Raw genomic sequence first — 20,754 nt, 5'->3', positions numbered from 1 at the left:
TGGTAAATTTAATTTGATGTGCCTTTTCCCACAATAAAATAAACAAAATAGTTTTTAAAAAATTTGAACTGAACAAATAAGATGATTTGTAACAATAAATTTTAGACCTACTGATTCAAATGCATTAATCATGTATAAGACCTTGGGAAACATGTCCTTTAAGAAAAGGCTGAAGAATAAAAGGAGAGGAGACATATTTAACTTCAGAGAAGGAAGACTAAGTGAAACCTAGAAGAGTTAAGACAGAAAAGGGAACCTAAAGTTATTCTATGGTTAACTAGGTTCATGTTTATTCATTCATTCATTCATTCATTCAATATTTACAGAAAGTAAACGATGTGGCAGGCACTGTTCTAGGTGTTTCTGATACAACAGTGAACAGGGCACAGACACCTGCCGTCCCGAAATTTTACATTCCAGTGAGGAGACGCACACAAACAATAAACATAATAAATGAGTGTGGGAGGTTGCTTCTAAGTGGCTCCCAACGGTCCCTGGTATTCACCCTCTCACGTAATTCCTCCCCTGCATAGGGACTGGACTTAACAGAACAGAGCGAATGTGATGAAATGTCACTTCCAAGATTAGATCATAAAGACTGTGACGTCGGCCTTACTCACACTCTCTCTCCTGCTTGCTTGCTCTGGTGAAGCCAGCTGCCACCTTACGAGCTACCCTGTGGAGAGGCCCTGTGAAGAGGCAAGGAGCTGAAGGCAGCCCAGCCAACAGCCAACAGCCAGCACTGAACTAAGACCCTCAATCCAAAGGCCCACAAGGAACTAAACGGTACCAACAGCCACATGAATTAACTTAGAATGGATCCATCTCTTTTGAGCCTCGAGGAGACTGCAGCCCTGGCCAACACCTTGAGTTCAGCTTATCAGAGGGTCTATACAGATTCCTGACAAACAAAAACTATGATAATAAATGTTGTTGTTTTAAGCCACTAAATTTTGGAATGGTATTTTGTGCAGCACTATATATTAATACAACATGCTAATTATATGTATGTAAAAACATATGCCAAAAAATATAGAGCAGAGTAAAGGTGGGGGTGTGAGAGATACGATTTTTAAAAAGGGTGTTACGCAGGGCTCCTGGGTGGCTCAGTCGGTTAAGCATCTGCCTTCAGCTCAGGTCATGATCTCAGGGTCCTGGGATCAAGTCCCCACATCGGACTCCCTGCTCAGCGGGGAGCCTACTTCTCCTTCTTCCTCTGTCCTTCCCACCTCACCCCCCACTGCTCATATTCTCTCTCTCTCTCAAATAAGTAAATAAAATCTTTTTTAAAAAAAGGGGGGGCTGTTACAAAGACTTGCATATGAATGTTTGTAGTAGCATTATTCGTAATAGTTAAAAAGTGGAAACAACCCAAATGTCCATCAACAGGTAAATGGATAAACAAAATGCAGTCTGTCTATACAATGGAATCATTCAGCCACAAAAAGAAAGCAAGCAGTGACACGTGCTACACCATGGAGGAAGCTCAGACATCTTATGCTAAAAGACTACATAATCAAATGACACCATTGTATGAAGAAAATCTATAGAGAGAAAGCAGTTTAGTAGTTCCTAACTACTTTCTCTTGGGATAGAGACGGGAAGAGGATTAACCATAAATGGGCATGAGCAAGCTTATCAGGGTGACGGAACCATTCTCAAACTGGATTGTGGTGCTGGTTGCTCAACTTGGCAAATGTATTAAAAATCACTGAATCAGACACTTATAACAGATGAATTCATGGTATGTAAATTATACCTCAAAAAAGTTGTTTAAAAAAAATGGGGGGTGTCGGGGCGCCTGGGTGGCACAGCGGTTAAGCGTCTGCCTTCGGCTCAGGGCGTGATCCCAGCAATCTGGGATCGAGCCCCACATCAGGCTCTTCCGCTATGAGCCTGCTTCTTCCTCTCCCACTCCCCCTGCTTGTGTTCCCTCTCTCGCTGGCTGTCTCTCTCTCTGTCGAATAAATAAAATCTTAAAAAAAAAAAAAATGGGGGGTGTTGAGGCGCCTAGGTGGCTCATTCGGTTAAGCAACCGACTCTCGATCTCAGCTCAGGTCTTGATCTCAGGGTCGTGAGTTCCAGCCCCACCCTGGGAGCCCAGCATGGAGTCTACTTGAAAAAAAATATTGTGGGTGTTAACACAGGCATCACAGAGAATATAACACATGAGTAAAAACTAAAAAGGAAGGGTATCAGCCATGAGAATATCTAGGGGATCTATGCCGGACAAGGGAAAGCTACACAGAGCCCCGAGGGCAGGAGCAAGGGCGCTAGCAGGGTGAAGCTGGAAATTTTTAGGCAGGAAAGTAAGAGACGAAGTGAGAGAAGCAATGATGGGTGAAGGGTAGTGGTGATGGGAAGCACACAGGGCCTTTCTACGCCACTGGAGGGACTCTGGCTTTACCATGGGAGAAAAAGACAGTATCTGTAAGTTCTGGCAGAGGAGAGATGTGATCCGACCTGCGTTTTTAAGAGATCCTACAAAGTCGAGAAATTACAAAGAGATTATACAAGGCTCCATACGAGCCAGCTACCTCCAGAGTGACTGGCCTCTCTTACCTGACTGGGAGGCATTCTACACCAAAATAGACAGGGCGCTTGTCAGTGTCTCAAATATGTGACCTGTGTGACCTGCATCAGAACCTCCAAGGGACCTTGTTATACAGGCAGGTCCCGAGGTTTCACCCCTGACTTGTGAACATCTGGGGCTGAGGACAGGAGACTCCAAATTTCACAAACTTCCCCAGGTGATCGTTATGAGGAACAAACTGAACCAGATGAACATTCAAGGCCCTTCAAGCTCTAAATTATGAGAAAGTACACAGGCAACCGAAATCATATTTGTCTAAGGAAATGGCTATAAATGAACGTCTGAATTATTTTATTACAGACGAAGCGCCTTTTCTTCCCATTCTCAAAAAACCTTACCCAGTTGTTTTTCTTCCCCGTGTAAATTTCCATGTTCTCTCCATACTGTGGCTCTTCCAGTAACGTCTGGTACTCAAACATGAGGCGGGAGCTCTCCCGGAGACGGCTGCACTGGAACTGGTGATATTGCTGCACGAGTTCCTTCACCACAAGTAACAGACATTCAGGATTTGAAGGATTCCAGGAGGCAAGGTTCTGTAGAAGTCAGAAACAAAAGGCCAGTTAAAAAGGAATTTTCCTACAAATCCAGTATCACGTTAGCCCATCAACATAGAGGAAAAGAGTTATAAAAATCTAAGAGGAACAGATTACTCTTAATTAACAACAAACTCAGAACTGCAGTTAGAAGGGCCTTTTGAGCTTGGTGACTTCTCCTGCCTTCTACAAATCCTTGCAGAAAATCAAGGTGGAATTTCATCATGAGGAGACAGAAAGAGTAAAGTGTAGAGCAGGGTAGGAATAAGACAAGAAACCCAGACATCCTAGAAGACCATCATTCTAGCCCTGGAAGACTTAATTTCCTTCTTATTCTTTTACAATTTTATTTTTTTTCAATCTGCACATAAATCCAGCATTATATGCTAACATCATTCAACCCAGAACCACAGACCATCTGCACCTGTAATAGCAGATATAAATAAATGCTCTGTAAACACTGGAGCCCCACAGAAATATAAGCACACCGGTGATGGTTTGGCCTGGAAATGACAGGAATGGAAGGAGTAGAGAAGAGGGGAAAATAAAGCATAAAATGCAAGGTTCAGAGAGAGGAAGGAAATGGCCATGACAGCTTATGAGCACGAAATGAGCTGGGAATGGGGCAAGATCTGGTCAATACCCAGTCATTGTGAAGCTCACATACGTTCGTTCATTCAACAATAGCTGTCAAATGCCCATTATTAAGCGTCAGCCACCGTTCTAGGCAGTCAACAAAACAAGCCAAGCCCTTGCTCTCCAGGAGCTTACATTTTAGTGGGCCAAAATAAACCACAAAAATGAAACAGATCAGTAGACGGTAATAAATGCTACCGAGCACCATGCAGCACGCATCCCTAGGGACGGGAGCGGTTCAAGGAGAAAGAGGTGACCAGCTGTGTGAAATGGTGTTAACGAGGTGCGTTAAGGAAGCCTGCGAGCTGACCACGGGGCCCAGTGACATGCCCGTGAAGAGCATCCTCGACAGGTGCTCTTTGGTAACGCAAGACGTGACTGTCAAGCGTTTCAGAAAGGATGCGCAGAAAGTGCACAGAGCTAGGACAAACAATTCAAACTGGTAACTAGTGGGGAGTGTGGGGTCAAGGGAAAGTTTTGCTCAGATGTTTGTAGTCTGGGGGACTGTGTCCATGTAGAGAAAGGGGGGGAAGTAAGGCGGGGGTGGGAGGCAGAATCGCAGGAGGAAAGAAAGCAAATAGGTAGATAGGGATGGGATCTCTAAGAGGGCTGGCCTTAGAATTGAGCACAGAGAGCCCATCCACTGGAACAGGAGGAAAAGCCAAATAAATGAGTGTTAAGTGCAGGCGGGTTGCTCCGTGTGGTGACAGGAGCATGTGGCAGTTCTCTCCGGAGAGCTTCTATTTTCTCCTTGAAACAGGAAGGAAGGTCATCAAATGGGAGTCAGGAAGAAGGAAGGATATTGGAAGCTGGAGAAGAAGGTATGAAATAGTCATTTAGAAGAGTCATTTAGTAGAATAAATGGACTGGAGAAATGTAGGAGGAATTCCAGATAGCACTAAAAGCCCCACTGAGGTTAGAGGGATGGTTTTTAAGTGAGACCAATTAGCATAAATTTCGTTGCCTGGGTGCAAATGTGAAGTGAGAGGAATTTGGATTTAACAAAGCTTGGGACTTTGCCAGGAAAGCACAACAGAAAGAAAGAGAGGCAAAGATCTTAGAGGGTTTGCAAAAGAATGATTATAATTATGGACAGTGGACGTTAAACCAGGAAAAAGCCAAGCAAGTTTGTGAGGGGGGGTGAGAATTTGTGAAAGGGTGGCAGGACCAAAGGTCCTGAGTTTGGGTCATTAGGTATTACTACATGGGGGAAAGGCTTACTAATAGGGAAAACACATAACCTTGAACTAGGGCTGCTGCAAATTCAAGGACAGTGAATAGAATAAGAATGACCAAGGTGATAAAAGCCTGGTGGGCTGATGCTCATTGGGGCGAGGTCTGCTCCTCCAATTAGGTCAACCAGTAGGTGTCCGGCAGTAACAGGGCAGTTAATTGTAAGGTCAGTGCTACTGGATGAATAAAAAGACTAATGGATTTGATAACTAGTAACAGATAACTACTAAGAAGAATAAAATGGAAAGACGGGAGGTGTGGTCAGAGAACAGGACGGTTACAACCGAAGGAACAGAGGTGGCCTGTAACAGGGACTGACAAGGTGTGGAATACCACCAAAAGCATGCCTGGCTTGGAAGAATCATTTATATGCATGTTAAATCATATACGTAGAGAATGTTGGGGAAAAGGGAACGGCAATTTCCTTGGTAGCAGCACTGAAGAGCAAGGAGAACACCTACATACCTCCAGGCACGATGGTATAAAGGGTGTAAGAGAGAAATCAGCTCCTATTTACTGGAGAACATGGAGGGAAAGGCAGAACCTCCAGGCAGAGGCTCAGACTTCAGAGTAGTGCTTACTAGTCTTTGCAATGGCATCACCTAGAGAGCTTTAAAAATACTAACGCTTGGGCCCTACGCCCCACCTCCTGATTCTGGTTCAATTGGGTTAATCTGAGGTGCATCTTTGAGGTCTTGGGTATTGGAGTGTTTGTTTTCAATTAAAGCTCCCCAGGTGATTCACATGCACAGCAAAGGTTGAGAACCACTGACTTGGAGGAAAAAGGATTATAGAAAAGGTTGTGGATACAGGACTCTACTGATAACAGCTGACCATGTTAATGCCTCCAAACACCCAATCTCTGGAAAGTTAGAAATTCAGCATCAATAAAACAGAACGCATGTTACACTACCAATGTTCAACAGGTGACAATTATATAGCTTGCCAAATGCTATATAAATTCTAAGAACTTTTCATATATTCAAGTTAATCCATATCACAACCTTATAAAGTATACTACTACACCACTTTATAGACGAGAAAAAGTAGTTCAATACCTTGTTCAGAGCTATTAAACAATCAAGCTGAGTTTCAAACTTCAGCAATTTGGCTCCAAGTCCCTGCTTAAGCACTACACCAAGGGTTCTTACACATTTTGGTCTTGGAAAACTTTTACACTCTTTAAAAAAAAAAGTATTGAGAACACCAAAGAGCTTCTGTGTAGATGAATTATAGGGATTAAATTTACTATATTAAAAATGAAAACCGAAAAATTTTTAAAATATTTATTAATTCATTTTAAAATAACAAACCTACTACGTATTAACATAGAAACATTTTTAACAGAATCACTAGGATTTCCAAAAGAAACAGAGCACGGCATTGTTTTACATTCTTGCAAATCTCTTTAATGTCTGGCTTAATAAAAGAGCTGAATTCTCATATCTGCTTTTACGGTCAATGTTGCAATATGTTGTTTTGGCTGAAGGATATGAAAAAAATCCAGCCTCAAATATGTACTTTAAAAAGAGAGGAGTGTTTTAATAGCCTTGTCAAATAATTCTAGATATATTCTTCTTGGATACTACACCAAAACTCAACAAGTGGAAGTTTCTTAAAGGTTAGCTGCAATGTGGAATCTGAAACTATATTAATAAACATTTCATATACTCTTACATTAAATTCTACTCATCTATCCTGCACTTTAAATGTATTTTCTACTTCATGTGTAGTTTTGTGCCATCATGCATTTGGTCATTTAGAAAATACTGATTCACGGAGTTATGCAGATCTTCCGAACGTTGACACGTTTCATTTATATAGTACCACGTAATCACATTCATTAATATCATAACTAATCTCACGAGAAAAGTCTTCTACCAAAAGAAAACAAACAAAAGGTAAAAAGAAAAAAAAATGCATCCTTTCAAAGGACAGCAATTACTCTGATCTACTAAGTGGGTTGATTTACAGGCACCAAATGACAATGGGGAAATCATGAAATGCTCTCTTATGTACAGGACAGACAAGTCTTAAGTGATGTTCAAATAAAGATTTGATGAACAGAGGAAAAAGTAAGTAATGAAACACAGCCCTAGCTATGAAATGATTTGATAAGAAGAGTACAAAAGTCCTCACTGGCAAACCTCTTGACCTCAAGATTCTGAAAATTCCTTTTGAGCTACTCAAGGCCACAAAGTATCAATAAGATATAACAACATAGGGTGCCTCGGTGGCTCAGTCTGTTGAGCGTCTGCCTTCAGCTCAGGTCATGATCCTGGAGTCCTGGGATCGAGCCCCACGTCAGGCTCCCTGCTCACGGGGGAGTCTGCTTCTCCCTCTCCCCCTGCTCACTCTCTCTTGATTTGTCTCTCTCAAATAAATAAATAAAATCTTCTAAAAAAAGGATATAGCAACACAGTACAGAACTCAAGATGGTCATTATGTAACTTGCTATGCATTTCCTTCAGAGATCATCATTAAACATTAATAGGAAAAATATACAATCTTCCATCTCTTGGTCAAGTAGTCGAGTCCCTGTTCTAGAACAAAAAGAAAAAAGTTTAGTTGCCTCAACTTGTACTTTTTTAATTCTATCATTTCTCTTTAGCTATTTGGCAAGTTACCAGCCTATATCCCACAATAAAATATATATATAAAAGCATATAAGCTGGCAAACATCTCTTACCAATCTGAATTCAAGTAATTCAACCTAGTTGTTAAGTGCATAAAGATATGCCACCAAGTCCCTTCCCATTAAAATACAATCCCCCAGTACATGGAAATACATCTGACCTCTTTGGCCATTCAGTGCACACTTCACCGGGAAATGACTTAGCCGAAAAGCATCTCCATCAGGGGAGGTACAGACAGGCTCCACAAAATAAAAATCCCCCCACTATTGCTACATACCACTTTCACTTACGTAATTTGTGGTCTGAGCCACTTTGTTTAGAAGGGGAGAACAGAGAAGATATTACAAGATTGTGATCGCTTCCTAAGACTAGGACATATTTTTAAAATAGTCTAACAAGGCAGATGTTGGAGCTTTCCACTCTCTTGGGTAGAGACAGAAAATGTTCAAAGTTTCTTCAGGGAAGTGTACAAGCGAAGATGGAGCAGGGGTGGAGAGGTGGGGGAGAACATAAATTAAGAGGCCTCTTTAGAAAAAAGAGAAAAATAAGTATTTCCCTCTATATTACTGTGTATATTACATAATATGTGTAATATTACAATGTATAATACATAATATGTAATAATATATTACACATGTATTATTCTATATATACTAAGTTCTATTCTACTTATTTTTTGGTCATGCAAGAAAGAAGAAATCTGAAATGAGGATGGCCACAAAGAGTAAGCACAGGACACATATTACCAAAGAAAAGAAAATAGAAAAAAGATTTTCACGGGACGTCTGGGTGGCTCAGTCAGTCAAGCGCCTCCCTTCAGCTCCGCTCATGATCCCCGGGTCCTGGAATCGAGCCCCACATCGGGCTCCTTGCTCAGCCGGAGGTTTGCTTCTCCCTCTGCCTGCTCCTCTCCCTGCTTGTGCATGCTCCCTCCCCCCCCCAGACAAAAAAATAAATACAATCTTAAAAAAAAAAAGGGAGAGATTTCGAAAATGAGGAATGAAACACACATTAGAAGAAAGTGATAAAACCCAGTAAGAGGAAATAAACAAAAGCAGAAGATGAACAACTGCCATGAAACTTGACTCTCACTACACACTGATGAAGCAGTTCAGGGGTGTCACGTCGGTTCATTTTAAAGACTGGTTAACTAGAGCGGTTGAAGAACTCTGTTGATACGCAAATGTGGGTAAGTGACAGTATAGAATATAAATCTGCCAATCCTCTCTTCAGTTCACTGAAATGCCAGTTTCTAACCAAACAACGGGCACCCGCCTCTCTACAGCCACAACATATCTCACACCTAGCACTAATTCTGGATTCCCGACTTGGGCTCCCCTGCCAAGGCTGCCTGACTTAAGGGAAGCTCCTGCTTCTGGGACCCTCAACCCTCCCACATTTCTCTCTCATCAACACACTCCACCACACATGTGGACTCCGAAATCAACGGCCCCACAACCTTGAACATGCCCGACCAATCCTCAGTTCCTTGTCAGCTTCTTTATGTCAGAAACTTAGTGAGGGATACTGTTTTCAGAGGCCTCGCTCACCCCCAATTCACATCTCGCTTACTGCAAACATGGCTTCTGAGCCATACTGAGGCAAATGTAGACACACGCAAGGACATCGATCCAGGAAAAAAGCTGGGAAACAATGTACTAAATTCATATCTTTGGGGAGATTAAGGAGGAAAATAAGCAAATTAGCAAATGAGCCCAGGGACCCATCACTGCCTAATAATGAGGAGAAAAGTAATCTAAGGGGGATAATTTTAACAAAAACAAATCTTATAAGAAAAATTTTCCATTAATAAAAGGAATGATCTGACACTTCATACCACAAAATTTTACACTGTCTGGAATTCAGATAAAATAGAAATCAAAATGGATTAACAATATGTGAAAGGCATACAACTTTACTAATAATCAAGAAATGTAATTTCTTTGGTTTCTTCTTTTTCATAAACTAACTTTTCGTTGAAGAAATAATATATAAATGGTAAAAGAAACATCATTTTTCCAATAGCATAAAAGAGTATCAAGAGCAAAAGTAAGTCTCCCTCACAACTTATATGAGATACTCCGTTCCCCAAGAAGACTACTCTTATCCCCCAGAAAGAGCCACAATGGGACTGCGTAAGGTGCCAACGTCTGACTCATCTTGGGTATTTCTAGATCACCTCTAGCTTTGCTCACTCTGCACCTTCTCCCCCACTCTGAAGCTACATACTCTGGCTCCCATGGTTCGACTAGCCTCCCTTGAATCAGGTGTTAATTTGAACTCAGTAGCCTGACTTTTACTCCAAAATGGGGCCTTGGCCCCACAAATTGTCTCTTGCTCTCATGGGACTCATGATCTGGCCAGCTCCTCACTTTTTAAGGAAATTGCTAATGCTGGGGAAGATGCAGTTTCATGAACACTTTTACACATGAGAGTGAAAACTGATACAAGCAGTTTATGTATTCTTTTCAAGAATCACAAAAATGTTCATTCTCAAAACCCCTTAGAAGTCCTATTTCTGAGAATCTAAGAAAAAAGCAAAAAAGGAGGGGAAAAGCACCTTTGACAAAAAAATGTACAGTCATTTAAAATATCACGGAATTGCAAATAACCTAAATGCCTGATAATAAGAAATAGTTGAAAAACTGTTACAGTCACTCAACGGGATAATATGCAGCCAGTATGTTTACAAATACTGGGCAATAGCATAGAAAATACTATTAAATACTGACAAAATATTAAATGAAGACAGATATAAAACTGCATATACATTATGATCTTAACTTTGATTATTCTCATTCCTTCTAAGCTCATACAACAAAAACATCTATGCATAAAAAATTACTAGAAGAAATGTCAACAACTGATGTCTACAGTTGTCTGTTTACCAGAGTTCTCTTTTCCTTCTTCCTAATATTTTAGATTTTCCACATTTTCTAATTGTATTGTTATATATATGTATGTATATATGTGCACATACGTAATAACACATGCACATATTTTCATAATGGAAAACTATAAATTTTTAAAAATAGAATAGCATACTTCAAATATTTCATTCCAAACTGTGTTTCAATCTCAAAGTTTAAGAAACTCCACTTGCCATTTACATATTTTATAAGGTCAGACTTCAATTGTCTCTTTTTATCAACTCAAAGCTACCCAGTTCCATAGCCTTCTGGAGAACAAATCTTGCATCACTTAACCCTAAATAAATATGCTTTAAGTAACCTTGAACTGTTTCTTAAATTCCAAACCTCACAGAACATTTCCAGAAAGCTACTTGCAATATGCCATCATGTAATGGCAACAGTTGTAGGAATTTATTACACTTCTCTCAACCAAAACTCTTCTGTGTTACATTTCTCTGAATGGAAGTCTTAGGAAATGACCGATGACATTTTACATTTCTAACAGAACTGTAACTGGACAGCATGAAATTTTTAAATGCCACTTCATCTAGGAAATACAAAAGATAAAAATGAATTTGCTAACTGACCTATTTGTAAGAGGACCAAGCATTATCAAAAATGAGTAACCATGCTGTACGTTATAACCCCCTAATGCATCACCTAAAATAATTTCAACGAAATTATTTTAAACCTTTTTTATACTTTCTTAAAATACAGCAACTTCTTAAAGTAGAGTTAACATAACATAAAATGTAAGGGTAGGTGACAGGAAAGCTGAATTAAGAGAAGCTAACTTTGGGACTCCTCAGAGCAAGTCTACTCCCACTTCCATATAACTACCCTCCACACATTTATAGTCATGCCGCTAACAAAAAAGACAACACAGCACTCCCGAGCATGTCCCTTACAGTTAGCTTGTAGTTAATGTTTTGGGATTTTATTTTTGAGAAACTTCAAGTGTTAAGAACAAAATGGAGTGTGTGGAAGGGGAGAGTACACCACAGTTGCGTTCCGTTCCACTAATATGTGTAGGGTACTCACAGAAATAAATATTGGTAAGGCAAAAAATTAAATAGGGTCATTTTGTAATCCTCATTGGCTTTATTTTCAAATACTCTAATAATTATCTTCATCCTTATAAGCAGGGCCTAGTGAGTCTGAGATCTGAGATCGTTGCCATGATGTCTGAAGTTGTTGTTAATTACAGTCTTTGAAAGCTCAGTGGGTTCTGGGAAGCACAGAAGCTAATTGGAAAGATACAAATCTCTGACATCGAAATGAACAGGTAAGGAGACACCCAATATAAGGCCATTTCTGGAATCAATATGGGCTAATAAAGGTATTCCTAGAAGTAGTTAGATTAGATCTTCACACCTACTTGGGAACTCTGTCTGCCAAGTAAATTGAATGTGCTCTGCTGAAATGTGGTGATTTGCTGCCTGTGTTCGATGGCTACTGAGGGAGCCAGGTGTAATCTGAGTAGAAGGCATTCCAGACCTCTTAAATCCTGCTTTCACCAGAACACCTCCGCTATTCTGTTTTTTATTTGGTTTGGTTTGGCTTTGGCTTTGGTTTTATTGAAGTTTTACCTAAGATGTCATCGGAAAAAAAAAACAAATCCACTGGAACAATGGATCTCGTCTAATACATGATGAACACTTCAGTGGAATCTTATGCTCCTCTGCCCTTCTTGTTTGTGACCATCTTCATCTTGGTACCAGAAGCCTGGATAAGAGGAATCCAAACTCATAAAATGATCTAGAGGACCTACAAGATGTGCTGAAAAAATGCATTTTCTCTAGTTTAAGACATTAGCCCCAAGTCACCAATTAGTCCACAAATACACAGCTCATACTTAGAGTAAAAGGGATTTGTCACCTTAAATCATACATATCTTGACAATAAGCAAAATGGAATTGGCATCTTCTCAAAAATCTAGTCTATTTGGGCCAGCCATGGAAGCTTCTGGCTGTGATTTCTCCCCCAGCTTGCTCTTAGAGCTCTCCAAGGTTCTGACCTGCCTCCCAACCAAAAACCAACTTCCCTGATTTTTGTTGTTGTTGTTAACTTTTTGTGACCTAGGATCTTTCTAAAAGGACCCTGTGTTGCCCTGAGGATCAAATACAGCAGTCCATTCTGTGGCTTACAATCAAAATCTCCTGGTTACTAACGGTAAAGTGACCCTGACTGTATGTCAGTACAGAACATGACAATTACCTATCCTTGAGAAGGACAAAGGTAATGTCCGAACAAAATCCACAATTAACCTTAGTAGCCGAAAGACCACTTTCCCACATGATTTTCCCAGTGATAGAATTGACAGACTCGTAATAGAAAAAAAGGCAAAACAAGGAATCTTAAATCCGAACTTTTTGAAATGCCATTCGGTAGGCAGCCTCACCCACAGTTGCTAGGTAAGCAAAACTTCCAATTAACAGAGAAGATCTGGGCAATTTTCAAATATCTACAGAGGGATGACCCACCACTGGCACATCACACGAGAATTTTTCTATCACCCCAATTTTGTGCTAGGGTGTCAGAATCATTGGAACCGGTTTACTTTGCTTATTGAGTTTCTTCCACAGGTAAACATGCTTTTAACTTAGAATATACAAAAATATCTAAATCTGTACCTTTGGTTCCATTTAGAAAATTCAAAAAATTGTAGTCTCCCTTCTGGGCCATCAGAAGTTACTGTAACATTACCTTTCAGTTCTTCTTAAAAGGTGACCAGCACGCAGCCCCATGTCATGTCAAATAGTTCTCTAGGGCCACCCAGCGCATTTCTAAGTTCTGTCTTTTTCTTTGGAATTGGGGGTAGATAGACGATAGGACACAACGGCTGGAGGGAGTAGGGAGGGGAGGAATCTTAAGCCCCATCCCTTTCTCCAGCCTTTCTTGTTTATTAAGAGGAAGAAAGCAGAAAGCAGATTCCTTTCTATCTTGCAACCCCCCTCAGATGCAATGGGGTTGAAAAGAAGGGAAAGAGTACCCTCCACAGAACCTTTACTAGCCTTTCTTCTCTCAATGGCATAACCACTTAAAGAACAGGAATGGTAGCTTTTCTATGACAGGGATAAAAGGACTAAGACTGGGAACACCAACATCATTGAACGGAAGCACTTTGGAGGATGCGGACTTGAATAACTAAATCCATTCTAGTTCCTCTATAAGATCATGTCTATATCCACACAACTTAAAGGTGTTATCTTTTGAATACAAAATCAAATCTATTTGGGGCCAAAATGCTCAGGTTTTATACCTCCTGTTCATCAAAAAAGTATGAATAAGTAATATCAAGTTCAATTTTACATAAAATGCCAGTGTAGACTAATATTTGATTAATAAGCCCAAAGCATTACAAATCCTTTTGTGTGGCCAACAAAGTGTTTGAAAGAACATAAATTTGAATTCCTTTAAGCTGAGTACGCATCCAGCTCACCAAGACCCCATCAATTACCACACACACACACACACACACACAAATCGTTTGAGGCCCAAATTAGTTGTGCCACTGAAAGGAATGTTGCTGTTTATCTGAGTCACTAATGCCACGCACCTTCTCAATCTTTGCTACTCAGATTCTAAGAATAAAAGGCAACACGGCAATAGCAGAAAGAAAATTGGCAGATATGATTTCTAACTTAATTCAAATTGTTTTTCCTGGGATGTATTTAAATTGTCCAGGTTGCTCGAATATCATCCAGGGATGTGATTTTGCAGGAGACAGCTTGCTACTGGTTTTCCTGGCTGTACTACAAGAAACAACAGTGTGAGCTTATTTTAACTTAATGTGTGCTTCTGTGTTTCTTTACAAGAAATTAACTGCAATCATTTAGTTAAAGCAAACACTTTGTTAGGGTTTCGTTTTTCATTAGAAAATGTCTTCAGGAGTCTTTTCAACTTGGAGGGTTACGAATCCCAACTTCTACCCACAGATTTTGAGCTTGGAGCCAATTATTTACATCACGGTGAAAGATCATTCAAGCCTAGTGATCCTTTGTGGCACTGAGTGGTTTTTAGCCATAGGTGAGTCACAACATCTTAGGAGTCCTACCCATTCGCCTGAATCGAATGGTAATTCGTTGCCTGCCTCAGCCAGGACCAGACCTCAGGGTAAATTCTCATTTCTTTCCAACCATGTAATCACAAGGAGACCCACAGGAATGGGCAGTATGGGACAAGACAGAACAAAGAGCTTCAACCAGGTTATTTTTAACTAGAGAAACACCTGCAGGCTCTGGCACCTGGCTTCTGACCACTGCCCCAGAGGATTTCCCTGGCTAGACTTGGCCTCTGGGTCACAGTGATTGCTATCATACAGCTGCTTCTCCTGACCTTAGCTGAGCTGCTTGGACTGAATTCCGGACTTGTGGACTTGCCACATCCTCCTCCTCTTAGTCAAAACCCCAGTCTTGGGCCTTCCTGGCCAGTGGTCTCACAGTCACCTGTGTCTTAGTAACACAGTTTGTGTGTAAATGAGGAGGGGAAGCATCAGCTAAAAAGGAGGCTACCCCACACTGTTTCTGTTAGTCCAGCCACAAGCAGCTGTAAGAGAGAAAAAAAAGCAATGCAAAGTAACACCAACTAAATGAAAAGATAGCCACAGAATACAATATATGGGGTATAGAAGCTTTCAGTGTCTTTACACTTCCCCCTAAAAACTCTACCTCTTAGCCTCAGATCCATATAACGTCATTGCTCTAAATCCACGTTTAGTAGACATCTATTGTTTGATGTCCAACAGCCATTTCCCTCCTTCTGGTAACACAGATTTCCTTTGGGAAACCACTCCTCCCCATTCTCAGGGGTGGGTTTTGAGTAAGAACCTCCACTCCAAGCCCCATGGGTCCTGACTGCCTAACCCTATCGACATTTCCTGCACACCTAGCACCTACCCAGTGAGATAAATGAAGACATCAGCTGAGACTTCTGTGAAATAAAAGCATTCTTCCTCTCCACGGGAGGAGAATATAAAGTCTGAACTGGAGTAACAACTCTGTGTTCACAAGAGAAGGGACTGAGCTGCTCGGTGGATATGAAGACTAAGAATAAAATCAACACAGTGAAAGGCAGAGCAGAAAAGAAAAGAAACAGAAAGAAACTAGGTTCTTAAATTACATTATTTCAGCCACTGGACCAAGCCTTATCTAAAGCCTACCTCTGGTCTTTTAAGTCCTATAAGCTGATGAATTCTCTTTACTGTTTAAGCCAGTTTCAATCAGACATTTGTGAAAGAGGAAGAAGAGTAGGAAGAGGGAGAGGGAGAAGAGGAAGAAGGAGGCAGAATCAAAGAGTGCTGATACACCACAACACCGGATCTCCATTTTGCCTCCTCCCGAAAGAACCACAGAGAGAGAGGCGCATGAATTCTTACTGGGCCATGTAACAATTCAAGAGACCTATAATCCAAAGTATAGATTCATTGTGGGTCCTGATGCTTTCTGCAAGAGAAAAAAATTAAGAAGTTCCTTAAATTACCTGCAGAAAAATCTACATAGAGGATTAATCTATTTCCACTAACCCAATAATGATTACAATCATTTCTCTTATGGGAAAAATAAATAACAAGGAAGAAAGAAGGGAAAGATGGAAGACTCTACCCTTGTCTATTACAATTCAATGAACTTAAGATAAAATGCATCTAAGATAGAGCTCTTCAAACACCAGTATGGTTTTGGATTGGGGAGGGCGGGTGGTAATAAAGCAAGACTTCTATAAAAGCCAACAGTCCTGCTGAAGGGTGTAGAAGAGAAACACGAACAACCATTCTAGACCAGATAAAGACACTGTGGTTCCGGACATGGGTTTGGAGGCTGTATTTGACAAGCCGCGGCACAGCACCTCATCCACACTGAGCTTGGAGAGGTCTTCTCTGGCTTTATGGTCCTGTAAACAGGAGACGTGTTTACCTTCGCTAGGGTTGACTGAAGCATCACGAGCACGTACCTGCTGTCGTGTTGTGGACGGTGTGGTGGCTCACGAATGCCGGCTCCATGCCAAGCTTGAAATGCGTACCTTTGGCTCGTAAGCCTTTATGTCTTTTGCACACGTTCTCTCTCTCTTTGAACCATTTGTAAACTTAGCAATACACGATTACTCAGTTTTATCAATTTTCACTGCCTTAAGCTCACCGTCCCTCTCCAGCCCCCAAAGCTGTTCCTCCTCAATTCTTTCAAAGCTGTGGGGCCCCTCACAGCCAACTAAAGAAAAGCATTTGTTTCAAATGTACCATCTAAACAGCCGTCCCTGGATCTCAGTTAGGGTAAATACTCATGTGTACTCCTCCAACGAAATGCCTCGAGAACCTTAACAAAGCTCTAATATACCAAGCTACCAATTTCTATTGCTGACAACTCACTATCATCCATCCAACAGAATAGAGTTCTTTTTATCACTAAACACCAATTTTTTAAAATGCCCTTAATAGAGGGCTGTTCAATATGCAATCTTCATTGACCAAGAAAACCTGATACCTTCCAGCAAGTATATGAAAGCTTCTCCACCTACAGCTTCAGTTCCCATCCTGGCTATCATCAGAGTAACTGCGGAAGTATCTTAAAAAGGCAGATTCCGGGGTCCTACCCGCTGAGACACTGATTCGGCAGACCTGGAGCGATACATTTTCCCTGGCCCTAGAGAATCTGTTTCGTGATTTTTGGAGTTGCATTTGGGCATTCTAATGCAAGGCAGAAACCCAGAAAATCTGATCATCTTTCTGATGAATTTTCTTGGTGAGATCAAAGAACCAAGTCACATAAATTCATTAGGCCTTCATATAAGATCCACTGTCTAAATGATGGTGAAAGGCTCTATCTAACTAAAGCTTCCCATTAAAGTTGCCTCACACATTTCCCAGGTATTAACAGAATGTGTCTCCAGACCTCTGACCTACCTCTAATAATTAACACCTGGAATTCAGGGTGCTCCATATCCAGGAAAAAAAAAAAATCTTCAGCAATGGGGAGCCAACATCATTCTTCCTAATTTCTGTTTCTCCAACACTAATGATTCCCCTAACCTTGATCCCCTCCCCTGCCTAGATCAATAATATCTTCCGGGCTCCTCCTAGAATTCCATCATCCCTAATTTAATGTCACCTATGCCCCAGAAGAAGAGCACCAGATAGATTACTACAGGGTGTGATCATTCTTAAATTGGATGTATTTAACTTTAAACCACCATCTTTTCCCTCAAATGTTTTTGTGATGCTTCCATTAATATTAAGGAATTATAGAGGGGTTGCAAATTGGCAGCCTCAGACTGGAGACATGCTTTCTCTGAACCACACCAATTTTTTATTTTAACATCTTTAGACAAAGCATACACGCTTCAGTAGGTCACAATCCCCACCAGTTACAATGCCTTTATACCTATGTTTTTCACTCATTTTTATTACTTGGCTGGCTCCTTCAGGCATCTGAGTTTGCAACACCTGAATTAAGATTTTAGGGCATTTCCTAAAGATATTTTTAGTTCCCTCCATGGTTCCTTCATTTGTGGTAGATACATAAGGTGTTTATTGGTGTAAGCAAAATGCAACAGAATAAATGGCTAAAGTTTCTGAGGCACTGAAACTGAAGGATAAAAAGAAAGTTCGCCTGTTCAATGTGCCCCCTAATGTTTGTAAAATAAATGACTATCTGGGTGATACAGTTATTTCATTTTAGCCTCCCTCTATTAGACCATAAACGGTCTGAGAAGAGGGACAGTACCATTCATCTTTGTGCAAGGGCTGGGCTGGACACGGGCTATTCAACGTGGACACTTGTCAAGTGAATGATCACAACTATTCAATTCACTATAAATTAAGTTAAACGTATTAAAGGATACAAAATTTTTCCAGGGTCAAGAAAGATACTGGCTCCTGGGAGCTAAGCTGATTAGCGTTTTGAGCAGAAGCAGACAAGGGAGACTGAAGAGCAGCTCTGAAAATACAATATTGCAACGTGACTAATTATAGTCAGCAATCATGAAAAGTTTGAACAGTCTGAAAAATATTATCTTACAAGCATTTCAAGATATCATTTTGTTCCAAAGGTTAGCACACTTAAAATAAGCACGTAAAAAAAAAGAAAAGAAAAAAAACAGTTGTAAAAACAAATTATCATGGCTCAATAGACAAGGTCTAAGGGATACAAAATAGCACATTAAATCAGTTCCCAATTCAAAAAAACCTGCATGAGATGTTGATCTTCCTGTTTTTCATAAACCTTATGATTGTGTTCCAGAAAACTACCAAGCATCTGCCTCTATGTAGCTAATTCATTTAATCTTGGAGCTCTCACAAGGAAATAGAGAGTGTACGGTGCCAGGATCACTATCTTCTCTAGCCAAAATCATAATGCCTTGGAGCCAATTTCCTCTTGGTAAATTTTGATCAAATTCCTTCAATTTGCAGCTTCCTTAGTACTGGTAATGGCTGCACATGTCACAAGTTATTATATACGTGTGTGTGTGTGTGTGTGTGTGTTTAACAATATACATCATGAAGTTAACAGTAACATACAGACATGTGCACAGAGGTGAACATACCCGTGTATGCAGCCACGCATACGGGTTCCTATACGCCTCTTTATTTGACAGTCTGTGAACACCGCGGTCATGAAGCCCACTCGGACTTCCTTAATCCAGTAATAATTCTCTGGTAATTAACACCGCTTTGGGAATCTGCATTAGCCAACTTTACTATGTAGCTACAACATAATGATAATGAAGGCTAAGAATAATAATTCTGAGGGGATAAACAGTCCCTTAAAATCTTCTGAATCATCAAAGATCAGATTATGTTCTACTTTTAGTGGAAAGGGTATTTTATCAAAATACAATTATTTTAAAAGAATTGGTGATCCATTTACGACTTATCCAGTAAATTTTTAGAGTCTTTATATTTGATTCATCAGTATACCTTATTTCCCAGTTATTCCTGATAGAGCAGAATTTCTATAATTTTTACCATACGGCTCCTCTAGTTCATGCACACATATTACGCGCACTCACAGGGACTGCAGATTAACCGCTACAGCACATTTTACAACTAGGATCTATAATTCTTCAATCCTTGAAGGGCTGAACTGTTGACTCTCTAGTTGTGGTTTTTACTCTTTAAACCTAAGCCACATTAAATATAATTCACCTTTCCTAGTGAATCAAGGTCATTATTATGAGAATATATTATACTGCTGCCTTTTTTTAAGAGTGGTATCATTAGGGGCTTTTTAAGTAAATAGGGCTATCTTCCTTAAATAACTCTAGGATAATGCCCCTTGAGAATCTTTCTGTTATTTTTGATAGTTCTTTTCAAATTACTATCACACATTTGTCTCCTTTTGCTATATAACCCGTGTCATTGTAGATTTTAATCTTTAGTCACACATTATACACAATTATCTAAATGAAAACTAAAGATGCCTCTGTATCTCATGTATAAAATAAAGCACGTAGTCTCTGTGGTGGCAGTTACAAAATTAAGAATCTCTTTTTTTTGTGTGGGGGGGTAATTTTTCATTTATGACTATGACCAGGTGGCTAAAGGTACATGAAATCTGAGACATGTATCTACCTACCAATTTATAGGAAATTCAGAGGAACAAAGGAGCACGTTAAGCTATGCCATGGGCATATAATCAACAAAATCCAGTCTGTGGTAATTTCATAAAACAAATGGCCCTGCTTCTTCAACCATAAACTGCAGAGGGAGAGAAAAGGAAGAAGGAGAAAGCTTATTCACTAAAAGAAACCTAAAAGACATAACAATTAATCATAATGTATAGAGTTTGGTTCAGACAAATTGAAATTGGAACACTGACTGGTTATTGGATAATACTGGGGAATTACTGGTAATTTTTTAGGCAAGATAATAGTATTTTGGTGATGTTTTTTAAAAGATTCCTTATCACCTCACACCTGTCAGAATGGCTAAAATCAACAACACAGGAAACAACATGTGTTGGCAAGGATGTGAAGAAAAAGGAACACTCGTGCACTGTTGGTGGGAATGCAAACTGGTATTTCCACTGTGGAAAATAGTATGGAGGTTCCTCAAGAAGTTAAAAATAGAACTACCCTATGATTCAGCAATCACACTGCTAGGTATTTACCCAAAGAATACAAAAACACTAATTCAAAGAGATAGCTGCACCCCTATATTTATAGCAGCATTATTTACAATAGCCAAATTATGGAAGCAGCCCAAGTGTCCACCAATTGAT

General features: G+C 40.1%; 1 protein-coding gene across 2 annotated transcripts in view; it reads right to left on the bottom strand.

The window, feature by feature from the left end:
* Positions 1–20,754, bottom strand: part of BABAM2 (BRISC and BRCA1 A complex member 2) — a 398,067-nt gene that overhangs the window by 274,549 nt on the left and 102,764 nt on the right. For both annotated transcript variants that reach the window (XM_008700275.2, XM_040623041.1), the window contains exon 5: positions 2,932–3,126. In XM_008700275.2, coding sequence (XP_008698497.1) covers positions 2,932–3,126 — 195 coding nt within the window. The remainder of the gene's footprint in view (positions 1–2,931; positions 3,127–20,754) is intronic.

This window comes from Ursus maritimus, unplaced genomic scaffold (genome assembly GCF_017311325.1).
Source record: "Ursus maritimus isolate PB19 unplaced genomic scaffold, ASM1731132v1 scaffold_6, whole genome shotgun sequence".
Taxonomy (NCBI): domain Eukaryota; kingdom Metazoa; phylum Chordata; class Mammalia; order Carnivora; family Ursidae; genus Ursus; species Ursus maritimus.
Note: the sequence above shows the minus strand (reverse complement) of the source record. Positions and strands in the feature narration are given on the sequence as shown.